Raw genomic sequence first — 15563 nt, 5'->3', positions numbered from 1 at the left:
GCATTCAAGTCTTGCGTAAAACATGGGATCGTAAAGTAACTCTGCCAGAATTTATTTGTCTAGGTCATTTCGATGCAGTGCAAACGTCTTTCGACATCAATGGGCTGCATTAGAGTTGTAGGATTTGATAGGTCATGACTTCTGTTCAAAACCTTGAGGAATCCATCTCAAAGCAAGTTATCAATAGTCAGACGTTTATTAACGAGCCTTTTAGTTTTGGTAGACCTCCCTGAAATCAGTTTTTAACGAAAAGAACCTTCAGTTCAAACGAAACTTTCCGAAAAACTATTCACTTTATTCATGAGTACACAAGTCTGACTCAAGGTAATTATAAATATTTTCTATCATGCATAAATGATTTTTAATTTATGTATACTATCAAAGTCATATTTTAACGTTTTAATATAATTGGAAACACAATTCTACTAGTTACCAGTCAAGTCAAAAGTGAAAGTGTATGCCTGTTTGTATGTGATTGTGTGAGACTGAGAGAGAAAATTAATTATTAGACAAATCAAGCCGTTAATTCAATTCATGTGTTCTGTTCAAAATGAAAGTGTTTCTTCACAACACTATTTTGTTAGTAATTTTAATATTGCACATACTGATTTATATTAATAAATTATTATTAAATTATTACTGTTTCTACAGTAGTACGTCATCTAATCATACTAATGGTAGTGTAGTGAACAGAACACCAGTGGGGACAATCGAATGTATTTAACACAAAATTACAGGACTTCTTAATAAAATCTAACAATCATAAAGTAAATGCTTAATTTGCAAAATGTCCATCAATTGTCTCAAAATCACTCAAACTTCATTGTCCTTGAATTTTTATACAAATTGCATTCTGTTTCCATTCCTTACTGTCCGATTCTTTTGTCTCTCTGCTGCCAGACCTTCTGTTCACGACTAACATCACATACTATTTATGTCAATATAAGTAGCACACACCACAGTAGTGTATCATACACAAAAGTATGATATATTTTCTATGTACATAGTTATTAAGTTAGTTATTAATGAAAATAATTGTTAAATTTTCATTATTCGACGTAGATTTGTGATTATATTCTATATGTTTCATTTGTATAATCTACTTTATAGCCTGAATCATTTACTAGATTGATATTAAGAACATGAGAACAAACAACGTAAATAATTTGACCAAACTAAAATGTTTTTTTGACTTTTTTTACAATATTAAAAACTTAATTTTAAGTGAATTGATGTATGATAACCGAAAAATCTGTACTTGTACACTATTCTTCAATGGTTTCATTAATTAGACTTAAACCGTTTAAGATCATTATACACTTATGAAATATATTTTATGGGTAATTTAAAATGAATAAGGATTTTTTTAAAAATCCATCTAAGCTTCTGCTACAGGATAAAAGTAAATATAATAATGCTAAATGCCATTCAACTATAATGAAATGAAAACTTTCTTGACTAACGCCTGCACATTAGTTATTATTTGTGGTTGAAGACTTTGGATGAAATTGTCAAAACAGAAAGAGAATCTCTGTATTTTAACTGTTAATAAAATTGCTTAGATTAATAAAAATCATAACAGTATTTTAATCGATATGTTCAACCATAAGAGTCAGTGCATTAAGTGACAAAACCGTTATGCAGATTAAATTTAGGTAGAATAAGTTAATCATTAAATAGAATTTCATTTATCATCCCTTTCTAAAATATACTGATTACATAATTGATAGATTTACAGAAAAACATGAAATGTTACTAGAACATAAATCAACATCCATTTGCTTCCAGTTTAACATAAATCTTACCTTTGGATTTAGTCAACATATGAATGCTAATTAGTAATTTGAATGATTTTTGAATTACATTCATTCAAAATTACATCGTATGCTTACTTATTGTAACAATCCATTTTTGATATACATTTACACATATATATATTATGGTTTACCTGTTGAAGAACTTTTCAAAATGCTTCTGTCATTGTACGTTCGCCAAGTATTGGCATAGTCTACAAGTCAAATACTATTTGAAGGGATTCAAATGTCTTGATTACAATAATTTTGTTTTATAATATGGAAAAAAATGAAGGGAAAAACTGAACTTTTTAATTTTTCAAATGAAAATAAAATAAATAAATAAAATTAAATAAATAAAATGCGAATTAGTTGGCCAGTAAAGAAGAACATAAAAACATTTGATGAGTATAAAACATTTTTGAATACCAAAGCAAAAAAGGAAATCTGCAGTTATTTCTATCATAGCTCTTTACTTTTCATGTATTGATTAAAGATATATTGGATATTAAATACAGATATAAAGCTTTAATATACATATATATTTATGTGAATATAAGCAATTACTATTTTAACAGAGATGAAATATAAATAGATATCATTGTTACACCATTATTTTGTTAATTAGCAATTAGATATGTTGTTTTTCAGTTTGAAATAGGATTAATAAAAAAAGAAAATACCATTTGATATGAAATGATAAACATTAATCTTTTATGTTTGATAATTATTTTTATTTTAAAACATTTAGAGCAAATTAAGTCAATTTTAAAAATATTTATATGCTTGTAATTGTCTAGAGCTTAAGCGCTCACGAGCGAGACTGATAGGTCCTGGGATCGTGAATGCGCACTGTTAAGGAGTCCCACAGTAGAATGAAATGACCGTCCAGCGCTTCTAGGTTTTCTATGATGGTCTAGCTTCGATTGACTCATGATCTCAACTAATAAAATTACTATAATATCCACAAAACTCTTTGTGATACCAATTTAATTATCCTTGAATACATTGATGTCATTTGATTATAAAACATTAATTGTTTGATTTCAATAGTTGAGATCATGAGTCAATTGAAGCTAGATCAACATGGAAAACCTGGGACTCCTCAGCAGTGCATCTACGACCCCGCCTCGCGGGATTCGAACCCAGGACCTACCAGTCTCGCGCGCGAGCTCTTAACCACTAGACCACTGAGCCGGCATCCAGCAGTGTTAATGTCTAACTTCAACTAATCCACAAAATTGAGCGGCACATCCACCATTGTCATCAGTGAGTTACTACCTCACAACTGACCCTGTTGAACTCCACTGGTCACTGCTTCCCACTAGAACTCCAGGATATACTTTTTGAAGCCAGTCACTAGTGAGCATATGTTGATTAGTATCAGAAGGGGTTTTGCGGAGATTATAGTAATTTCATTTTGAAAGTATAACATCGAAAGATTTAATATAAGTGTGGCATGAAATGTTTGATTAAATGACACAGTGAATATTATTAAATCAATCATATTACTCTTCACAATGAATTACATTTAAAGTGACTCTATAAACAATCAGATGATAAAGTGAAATAAATTTTTATTATCCGTTTACATTGATTGTTTAGTTTCTTTTAAATTTGTAAATTAATATGTCTATTACTAAATTAACAGGTTAAATTACTTTAATGGGATAATAACTTTGTAGGTTCATTCATTCTTCCTTAAATCTTCAGTTTTAGGACTGTCCTTAATTTTTTATTACGTGACTTCATTCTTTTTTTCTAAAATCGTATTGTCTATGCTCAATTTTCTTTACTACCATTGATACGGTTATTGTTTCTATTATCCTGACATTTATTTTCACAAATTCATCTCTCAGTGTTGATATAGTGTAATAATGTGAACTGATGCATATATATGTCAGGTCTATATTATTTATGAATGAATATAAAACAATAAATGAATCGTTAAAACTGAAATAACTTGTAATGTGAAATTCTAGCTTTTAAAATATTTGATGTAATTATGTACAACAGAGATTAGGAACAGTAAACAAATGTGTAAACTTACTACATGCGATCGATGCTCTTGGAATTGTCGATGATACAGGTATTGCTGAGATACATAAACAAAAATAATTAACTGTTAACTCAATGTAAATAAACAATCTAAGTGATTTTGTTTCAACTTAATCACAAATAAATATTGTCTTAGTAAGCATTGAACAAGATAGAATTATATACAAGTATATAGTTGTATTTTAGAAAAAAACGTTATGTTCTAAATAAATAAATAATATATTTGTAAAATCCCAATGAGTAGAAAATTAGATTTCCTGATGTTTCGCGGCTTAGTGTAAGCCACTTCTTCAGAGAATAAAAGAAGTGACTTACACTAAGCCACGAAACGTCAGGAAATCTAATTTTCTACTCATTGGGATTTTACAGATATGTCATTTATTTATAACAATCTACCCAATGCTCAATTTATTCGAAATTATTATGTTCTAAATGTTTATATATATATATATATATTCTTAAAATTAAATGTTTACTTTTTAATCATTCAGCTTCATTAAAATTATATTATTTTGAAATGCCTTTTTCACAACAAGCGTAAATTATGAAGTAAGCCCAGAGAAATGTGATTTTTTTTTCAAGCTACTTATTTTTGAGTCATGAATGAACACTTTTAAAGATAACTTGATACATTGTTTCAAAGATAAATTATGAGTGTGGATGTTTTTGAAAATTCTTGCGGTTACTTTCATCAAATCATCTTGAACTGAAAACATTTAAATGTTCACATCTATAAATTGCACAGATCTACTATTATTTCAATCATGTATGTCAAGTCTGTTTAACAATAAATGCACTAAAATATTACACTATCAGACCATAGAAATATCAACAGTTTGGAAAGAGTTATTATCTATAATGTGCTAGAAATAATGATATGCCAAAACATAGATCTCATAGCATTTGTATTTTCCTGTCAATGATGATTTAGTTAAAAATAATGAAAATAAAACTGAGTAGTCAATTAACATTTTAATATATATTAGTTCACATTTTGTAGTTTAAAATTACTTATAGTTATATGTTAACTATTGGAAAATAATTCTTAGAAGGCTGTAGACTTCTTATTTATAAAATTAACACTTATTTACAATAATCGGTTTCCATTTTGAATAAAGCAATTGAAAGTTCAGATTTTGGTTGACCCTCAGGTGTGTTGAAACATATAAAACATTAAATGATAATTAGTGTTTTTTTACTCTGATCCTTAGTGTTACACAAGTTTTATTTAGAAACCTATGTACTGTTGTCAGTAAGCTGTGGAATTGAACACCTCTGGAAGATTTTGCTAATGTTGTGTAATGAAGGATACTATTAAGGTTATTTAAATAGTGACAATTTAAAAATTATGGATGTCAGTTGTTTGAAATAACTTATTGTGTTTTGTATAACTTCTTTTAATCTGCTTGTGTTTTACAAGAGTTTTATTAGCCAGTGCTTGCTAAATAGTTGGTATAATTTTCAAGAAAATGGATCACCGTCACTAGAATTTAGAGACTATGTTATATAATGCAATTAAATTACACAAAAAAAAGGGAGATTACAAATAATTCTTATGAAAAATTCTTTCAGTTCAAATGCTAAGCAATGTATGAATACAAACAACAAATAATACAAACACAGGATAAATTGTTTTCACGTCAATTATTCTCACTACTATAATACTTTGGTGCTTTTCCCTAAACTATTGATAGACGTCTAGTCGATTTCTACTGATCATCACCAAAGAATAAACAGCATAATATTAATTACTATTTGGTGGCGAACCAAGTGCAAATAGAAAATCAGTCAAGGCATAATTAGTGTACGGATTCCATTTCGCGGCTATAATACTGTATGACACGGATTTCAAACTCTGGGGATTATCAGTTTTCTGAAGTACATAAACACATTCTGCCAATGAATCTATCTAACATCAAACCTAGGTTCAGAACTTAATAATGAAATGCGTAAATTGGCTATACATTAAATGATATATATATATATATATATATATATATATATATATAGCCAATTGAGTAGAAACTGAAGTATTATTCTCACTTCTGTTTCATAAATCATACGACAGAGCATCTAGTCATTATTATAGTGATAATGAAGACACCTATACTTCAATACCAGTCATTCTTTGTTGTCATTATGGAATAAAATCAGTTCTTTTATTAGTTTGTTCAGTTAGTTTATTTGGTAAGTGAAATATTGTGTAACTCAAGTAAAATCAAACAAACAGTTGAACTAAATTTTTAGATTGAAAAAATAACTTCATAACATAATCCAATGTTTGTAAATATTGAGGGCTTTTATACAACAAAACTTCTGAATAGATTAAACAAAGAACAGAGTAATTAACTTTGAACATTGATGTATATATATTTAAAGATTTGTAGTGACACCCTTACGATTAATTTTGATAACGGTCAAGCACTTTAATCTGACGGACAACTTTATAGATATAGTAATAAGTCGTTTATTTCTTTGTATTAGCAGGACCGCTATGATACCTACGCAAACGTATATTTCTGTCTGAGTCAAATATTGATCGCTTAAATATAACTCGATGTATAATTCTCCATCCCTCATATAGATGCACTTACTTACTTACGCCTGTTACCCTTCGTGGAGGAGGATAGGCCGCTCACCAGCGATCTCCATCAAACTCGTGATGCAGTTTGATGATTTCCTCGATGTGTCCTATCCACTTCCAACGTCTTTTCCAGATTTCCACCTCAGTTGGAAGTTGCTTTGTTCTCTCCCATAGTAGGCTGTTGCCGATCGTATCCGACCAAAGCACATTCGGTATCTTGCGTAGAAAACTGTTTAGAAATACTTCTGCTATTTTGATGATGCTTGTAGTAGTTCTCCAAGTTTCAGTTCTGTACAGTAGAACTATCCTGACGTTCGTATTGAAGATTCTGACTTGTTATTTGTTGACAGTTGTTTTGAAATCCATGTGTTCTTCAAGTTAAGAAATGCTATCCTTGCTTTACCAATCCTTGCCTTTAAGTTTGCATCATATCCTTCTTGTTCATCAATGAAGCTTCAAAGGTAAGTGAAAGATTCCACCTATTCCAGAGCTTCTCCATGAAGTGAGATTGAGCTGGTGTTCTCTGTGTTGCATTTGAGGATCTAACTCTTTTTCTTGTGTATGTTGAGGTCTACTGCTTCAGAGGCTGCTACTACATTGGTTGTCTTGACCATTATTAATTGATGTACATGGGATAGAAGTGCTAGGTGGTCTACAAAGTCCAAATAGTCCAGTTGCACCCAAGTTTTCGATTGTATTCCGTGCTTTCCCTCAAATGTCGGTCTTCATAATCCAGTCAACTAGAGGAAGAGTGAAAGTAAGCAGATTTGTCTGAATCCGGTCCATACTTGAAATGAGTTTGTCTGCTATCCTTCATACACGACTTTGAACTGTAGTCCATAGTATGCATTCCGGATGATGTTAACGATTTTCTCAGTTACTCACTCCATAGTGTCGAAGAAGTTTCCATAATATTCTTCTAACCACACCGTCAAACGCCTTCTCACAGTCAGGGAAGTTGATCTATAATGACGAATTCCATTCAGTTAACTGTTCAACGATGATCCGTAGTGTCGCGATTTGGTTTGTGCACGACCGATCTTTACGGAATCCAACCTGTTGATCTAGAAGTTTTGTGTCTACTGAGTCTTTCCTGGTACTTACAGTAATGTGATGCCTCCGTAGTTTTCACATTTGCTCAGACCTCCTTTCCTTCTGATCTTGATGAGGTATCCTTCTTTTCAATCTGTCAGTGGCACTTGTTCTTCCTACCAAATAGAAAGTGAGAGTACCTTTGCAGTTATTTCTATATGTGACTTCAGTAATTCGGCATGTATATTCTCAAATACTGCTGTTTCCCTACTCAAGAACTGTCTAATGGTCGGCCATCCTGATTCCTTCGGTCGCTGGTGGAGTGACATTTATAGGAAGGGCTGTGTCTGCTGCTTCAATATCCGAATGATTCAGGGGAGTTGACCTATTCAGGAAGTGTTAAAATTGCTCTACCCATCTGTTCATCTGTTCACAAATTGGCTTATTTATTCGTTCTTGACTGGTCACTCTGATATACGATATTTGCCTGCTAGATTATTCGTTGTGTCATATAGTTGATTCATATTTCCTTCTGTAGCACCTCTTTCCACGGTCGTTGCTAGGTCTTCCACGTATTTCTGCTTGTTTTCTCTATAATGTTCTTCTCCACTAGCTTATCTGCCCCTGTGTATTCAGCTTGTGCTATGACTTTCTCTGTTCTTGTCTGGTTGTTGTTAATTGCTGCCTCCATATTCTCCTTCCTTTCTTGAATCTTGTCTAGGGTTTCCATAGAGATCCATTCTTCATGATGATGCTTCTTGCGAGCCGTAATCTCCTGACACGTTGAAGTTAGTGCTTCTTTGATCTCATCCCAGTCGCCCTCCATAGTATTTTCTACTTCTTTCAGTAGCTCTTGTAAGTCTGGGAACCTGTTGTTGAGAGTTATCTTGAATTGGTTAAGTTTGTCAGTATGTCGAAGCAAGTCTGTATCGAAACTTTGTAATGCTGTTTGTCCGGTTGTACAACGTTTCTTTAGCTTCAGTTTCATGTTGGCAACCACCAGTCGATGATAATCTGAAGCCATTTCAGCTCCTCTCCTCATTCTCATACCTCTCATTGTCCTTCTGAATATTTTATTGATACAAATATGATCTATATGGTTCTCCGTGATGTGGTCCGGTGAGACCAATGTAGTTTTGTGTGTGCATTTGTGTGGAAATATTGAGCCACCTGCAACCAATTTGTGGAATGCACATTGGTTTGAAAATCTCTCGCCATTCTCGTTCTTTTCTCCCAATCTATGTCGTTGCACCATATCTTCATAACCGTTGTCGTCCATTCCGACTTTGGCTTTTAGGTCTCCCATTAGGATGGTGAGATCCATTCGTGGGCACTTCGCTATGATTGATTGCAGCTTCTCGTAGAAGTGATCTTCATTGTTGTCATTGATATCATTGGTGGGTGCATAACGTTGGAAAACGTTCATTGTTATTTCCTCCTACTTTGTTCTGTAGGATGCTTTGATGATCCTGGATCCATGAGATTCCCATCCCATAAGTGCAATTCGTGATTCTTTGGCCGGCATCAGAACAACTCCTTGAGTGTATGGAACATTTTCTTCATCGTGACCGGAGTACAGCAGCATCTCTGCCGTGTCTAACCTTTGCTCTCCGGACGTTCTATGTACCTTTCAAAATTGTTGTTCTAGTTGTTAGAAAGGGCGTCGGATTCGAGACTTCGTAAGAATCTCTACTTTCATCATGAGGCGTCATAATACTTTCTTGAATTTGAAGGACATAGTTTACATGGCTTAAATTGTTTATTCTGGTTAGCGTTTTTTTAGCAAGGTTGTTTTCTACGGGATGAGGTTGCCGACTACACGCCCAACCCTCCACCATAACGCGGACTTGGGACCGGCAGTAGCCCTAGAAGAGCTACAAGTGGAGTTCTCATATATATGTGCCCGTATTATAAAAACAAACTGTACTTTGATTCTCCATGACATTATTTTTTGTGACAATAAATTTGCCTCTATATTTTCTTGCAACGATTCATTAGCTTTTCTGCTTCAAATCCGCTTGATGTGTCTGTAATGCCGTGGTCGGCACGACCAGCTACTGAGTTGTAGTCGCAGCTTTATGTCGCCTTCTGAATTCCGTCCCATGGGGTCCCCGTAATGGCAGTTATCAGGATGAACGTTTAACGAAACTACGCTCATTACAGTTTTCATAGTGTACGAGTTAATTTCAGCTAAACTAAGTAGGTCAATTACAATGTGTGCGAGTGGAACAAGTTCAAAATTTCTGAGTGTACCACGAATTTTATTGATTTTAAAAGTAATCGAATTATGATTGCCTTTAAAATCTTTCAAATATATAAACTGAACGATTCAGTCCCATCCAAGCAACCAAAACCTCTATTGATTTTTTTCATGAGTCGCTATTTACTTTAGAACGATGACTTACTAAAATTTATCCTTATTGTTTTGCAACTAAACATCACTAAACTTATGATTAGCGATCATGAATATATATATAATAAACTAGAGCTTGTGAATCTTTGCTAAACAAATGATAGAAACAAAAAAATTGGAAGTTACATTACTTACGTCCAGCTGATGTAACTGGCGTATTCAAATATGGTGTTGCACGTGGACTGTTTCTTGGAGGAAGGGCTGATTTAGATATAAAATAAAAATCCAAACATTTTGAGCAGATACATTATTTTAATCAATAGCTAATTTCGTAAACCTTTTTATAAAGGTCTTATTTTAATAAAATAAAATTCAACTAAAAAATCTGATAATATAGCCAGATAATTATGATATTCATGGACATTTAGTTGAAATTAAAAATAACAGGGAGTTAATTCATAACGTTTACTGATTCATACAGTTCTTTTAATTTTGAATTATATATATAATATCTCTGAACTAATTAGCAGTATAACAAGATTCAAATATAACAAGAAATAACCGACCTACAGATTAGTATAGTAAGAAAATTGTTTATATTGCCTAAAGGAAATGTTTAATTTCGAAGATATGCTCCACTGAGCCGATAGTTCTCTTATCATTGGTTTGATGATTCATTTACTGATTGGCCAGGGTAGCAAAGATGTTAGAATAAACCGTTTAATGTGTAATCAAACTTTTTAGATAGTGAATGAATAGAAAAAAAACAGATTAACAAGTGGAACAAACTGACCTCCAGATCCGGATGCATTCTGTACTGAATATCTCCTTTTTTCTGATGACAATGCTGTAATATAAAATACCTGATAAGTGAACAATGAAAATTCTTTTAAAACGTAAACAAATATGTTATAGAGCTGTTTATTTGTTGATTTATTTCGGAATATCGCCTTATCATCTTCAGACATAATTTGATAATAAATACATTTTAAATCATTTTGTGATTGAGAGGCAAAGATAAATTGAGAAAAAAAATAAGGTATTCCATCCAATTGTTAACCTCACATTTAATCTGCTTTATAGTACGTTTCCTTTTGTAAAAACGTTTTATACCCATGCAAGTCGTGGTATAAAGCATTTGATTAACTAAAAATAATCTGTGTAGCTAATATAATCATTCATACTGTAGGAGTAAATTATTGCTTTTTTGCTAAGCAAATCAGCCAATAGGTTTTCTGTTAACAGTTAACATCTAATATTGTTTAGATACGTTTAAAATAATGTTTACAAGTTATAGTAAAAGTCTTAAGAAAACAAAATACATAAGGATTATTAAAAAAGCAAGTAAAATTATAATCCTATATATAAAAAAGACTGTTTATAAGAATCATTACCAAAGTTTGACTTGATGTACTCAAATAACCAGAACATGAAGTAGATTATTTATAATAATAAAAAAGTTGTTATATTCCAGTGAGTAGAGAATTGAATTTCTGACGTTACACTACTTAGATTAAATTGTTCTTTCAGAGAATAAATAATTAAAATAAATTAACACCATTTTAATTGGTATAGACGAACAAATCAAAATACAAATTTGATTATTTTTATCTCAAATTATTCAAGTCAAAGGGGAGATGTGTATATTTATTTATGTACGGCCGAGAGTGGAGAGAGTTAGCTCTCCCTCTCGAAACGCTTTCACATGGCCACGTGCATACAACAACTACTAGGGAAGTCCTACTCACTGCCTTCTCTCAGAAGGGGTGTTGTTTACGAAATTGAGAGGATGAAAAACGAATGTCTGGCACTTTACCCGGATTGGTGGAAACGAAGGATCCACCTAGAGGAGTTGGAAAACCCTGATCCCAAACCAATGGTGCATATGAGTTACATGACCCTAGGGGAGCAAAAGGCCTATGAACCTATTGTTGGTCACCTGCTACCATGGGTTTGTATCTCCTTATTTTGCTCAACTGCCTTGTAGATTATACGTTTTAATCAAAGGCTCCGGTTGTGGCCCCTTTAGAAAACAATCTACCTCGGCCTGAGCACTTGGGTATTATCACAACCCACACACAAATAAAATGAAATGACGATAATTACTGAAAACACTATTTTCGCCTCGATTAAAACTCAGACAATTCCCATTTTTCTTTCTTTTTTCTATATACTACTTTCATTCATTTCCACTTTGTGCATCCTTATTTTTCGACTTATACAGAGGCTCGCCTATGGTGGAAACCCTGTCCTATCTAAACGATCTCGAGTTACTGACCGGTCGAAAGTTGGATGCTACCACCGACTACGAATACTAAGTCTTTCTGAAACCACATATATCACTCAAACTGACCTCCTTCAATGTTCGCACACTAATGGAGATCGGACAACACATAGGGCTGGCTGTCTTTAGAAAGTCTTAATATCGATATCTGTTGTCTACCGAGACCCGTATTCAAGACTCTAATGAAGTACTACAAATCCGCTCTCCATCTGTCGCTTTAAAAAGATTGTTTTACGTGCGTTTATCCGGGGACCCTGTGATATCTCCGTCTGGTTTTGCTGGCGTTCGTGTCTCACTAAGCGCTAGAGCTGAGACAGCACTGATCGGTTGGATCCCATTAACAATCCGCTGTGTTGTTAGATTAGAAAGTTCCATCAAAGCGAGAAGAAATCCGTGTGAGAAACGATGTCGTTTCATCGTCTCCGCCTATGCTCCGACAGATTGCAACCTGGATGCGATCAAGAATGGGTTTTACTACTAGCCAAATGTTCTACAGAAAGTGCGTTCAACAGATATTGTAGTATTAGCCGGAGACTTGAATGCTCAGGTCGGGCGTCTAGGCATAGACGAGAGTTCTTTAGGGGGCCAGTGGTGGCCTGTTGATCGTAGATCAGATGACAGTGACCTTCTACTACAACTATGCGCAGACATTAGGGTTGCCTTCGATTCGTTGGACAGGACTGTTCGCTGGGATTGTCTATTTAAGAAAGGTGTCCATGAGAAGTTCATTGACGTGTTAAAGGCTCTACATACAAACACCTCAGGCAGAGTGAGGGCATACAACCACCTTTCTCCATTGTTCCATTCGAGCAGTGAAGTTAGACAGGATTGACCAATCTCATCATTCCTCTTCAACCTTGCCATCGACGACATTCTGGAAACAGCTCTGGTGGATGTAAGTTATGGCGGTGCCGACATCCAGTGGCAACACCATGTTAGTAATGCAGAAGTTCGGCATCGTGTGTTCAGGCGCAGAGACGATAATCCAATTGGTGTCACCATCCTGAAACATCGACTTCGGTGGCTTGGACATTTTCTACGAATGTCATCCCAGAGAATTCCCTGTCGTGCATTATTTGCCGACTCTGGGACTGGTTGGAAGAAGCGGAGAGGTGGTCAGTGTATGACATAGTGTCGCGGTATGAAAGAAAGCTGCAAAAGGGCTGGCTCCTGTTGGCCCTTCACAACTGCCTGGCTGGGGTCCGAGAGATTGTGAAACACAGTGGCTAGAGAAGTCGTAAGATATAGCTCAGAATGGAAGCCAGTGGCTATCCTGCTTAACTTTATTTTACTTCATAAAATGTGGACGTAACTTCCTTAAATAGAAGAATTCTTTCTGGTTGTAACTTTACTAACTGAACTGCCCCTCCCATTATTATTATTATTATTTCACTATCATACACTAATTTCTGTTTGTTTTTGTTCCCCTTTTTCTTATACGCACGTTGCATGCTTTATCACTTCACATTCTCATTGTTATTGTGTGGCGTATATGTATGTGATGCCCATTTATACCATTATTTATGTTTTCAAATAAATAAAAAAACTATAAGCAAATATACAAATGAGTTTCACTTCCTCATATCACATTTCTCACACCCACTTAGATCAACATGAATGTATACCAACATTTTAACTTTGACCTAAATGATGTGGCATTAGAATATTCAGACTTATTTTTATTGTACTAAATATTTTGATTTACTGGTCTGTGTAGTTGACATTTGTGTTGATTTGTTTTAATTATTTATTCTTTAAATAGATAGTTTACATTAAGTAGCAAAATGTTAAAAGTTCAGTTTTCCACTGATTAGGATTAGACAATTATATAACGATTTTAATAAGTTAAAACCATTAGTCCCTTCGATAAATTTCGATAATGCAATGCGAAGGCGAAGTTAAACTTTGCATAAGTCCAGTTAAACAAATAATGTATAATAGTATTTTTCACCATGAACTGACTCATCATATGGAAAACCATGGACAATCAAAAGTCACTAGACGAATTCCTCATCTTAGTTTATTGTCACCCAGTAATATTCATAGGTAACTTAGCCGAAAGATAATGATATTTATTTTTAATTTTAGCAAATTGGCAACATAGTGAGGGTATAGCTTGTATAAAAGCTGAGAGAAACAAATTTCTCCGGGATAATTTTTACACTCAAAATACCACATTTAAACAGGTCTATAGAATTCGTTTGTACGAATGTTTAAATAGATGGTGCGAAACATAGTCCAGTAACTTAAAGTAATTAGTTCTTTTTATAAATTTTGTTAAATTAATAAGAACACGGATTTGACCCGATGAGAGTAGTATATTTACACAGGATTAAGAAGAGGTTACAGTACTAATGGCTTTTATACCGACTTACCAGCTTCAACGAAAAACTCTTCAATATCAATGTTTTACTCAGCAGCTTCATGTCTTATTTAAAAGCATCTTTGGTGCATATTTGATTAGTTCTGTTAAAGAGGCACTTTGCAAAGCCTTAGTTGTATTCTAGGAAACACAAACCTATCTTTTTACTTAGAAGGGATAACTTTCTCTCTTTGTAGTCATATTTAATCATAACAAGTGCATTAGAACCTTTATCATATTTAAGGATCCCAATATCTGGTCTATTCTGCGGGTATTTTAAAGTATTTGAATGTTTAGCCCCCAGGATATCACTGTTATATTTTTGAAGCATAAAAACAGAGAGCGATATCGAGTAATTTTGCGCTCAGGAAATTCTGCTTTACCTATGTGTTCGAGGCAAGAACGCTAACTTAGTCACAGAGATTTTTTGATTCATCATCATTCTTGGTATGAGTTATTTATCTTGATTCACAACCCCGAAAATGCACCTTAACTGAAATTTAGAGACCTACTGATTAAATACTTTGTGGAAAGGATTAGCGAACTGAGGTTACTGAGATAATCGTAGGGCTTATATGCAGATATCTCCGATTTGCATAAATTTGACCAGTCATTAAATACAGAACAATAATTTCACAGGAATACACTGAGTTTATGTTATCTGTTGATTATTTAAGCTCACAAACGTTTATTCACTGAATTATTTGATGGGTAAATGACGCGCAATCATCACAGTACTGTAACTGTCGTTATTTCTTCGGTTCCGTTCATATGGAAATCAATGAAATTACGCAAAATGTGTTGTTATTTTCTAGAAATTAAGGACCTGAGCTTGGAAACCTTTGGAAATTAGGAAACATTCAATGATTCCTCAATGGTGCACGATTACGAACGACCGTCCAGCACTTCTATGTTTTCGGTAGTAGTATAGCTAAGATTAGGTCATGATCTAAATTGTGGAAATTCTACAATCACCAAAAATCTTGTATACTAATTTAGATTTTGTTAGAGAAAATTGTGACAATTAAGAGCGGTGAAATGTTTTCAGAAAACTCCAAACAACATGTATGTAATGTTGGTTAGTTATCAGACTGTCG

The 15563-nt window shown here is 33.6% G+C and overlaps 1 protein-coding gene across 1 annotated transcript in view; it reads right to left on the bottom strand.

Moving 5' to 3' along the window:
- MS3_00004422 (uncharacterized protein) overlaps positions 1-15563 on the bottom strand; it is a 63328-nt gene that overhangs the window by 11513 nt on the left and 36252 nt on the right. The window contains exons 4-6 of the mRNA XM_051212335.1: positions 10614-10667; positions 10016-10081; positions 3844-3888 (exon numbers count right to left, since the gene is read on the bottom strand). Of these exons, the coding sequence (XP_051072508.1) occupies positions 3844-3888; positions 10016-10081; positions 10614-10667 (165 nt within the window). The remainder of the gene's footprint in view (positions 1-3843; positions 3889-10015; positions 10082-10613; positions 10668-15563) is intronic.

This window comes from Schistosoma haematobium, chromosome ZW (genome assembly GCF_000699445.3).
Source record: "Schistosoma haematobium chromosome ZW, whole genome shotgun sequence".
Classification (NCBI taxonomy): Eukaryota; Metazoa; Platyhelminthes; class Trematoda; order Strigeidida; family Schistosomatidae; genus Schistosoma; species Schistosoma haematobium.
The sequence above is the reverse complement of the archived record's forward strand: the minus strand, read 5'-3'. Positions and strand labels throughout refer to the sequence as shown.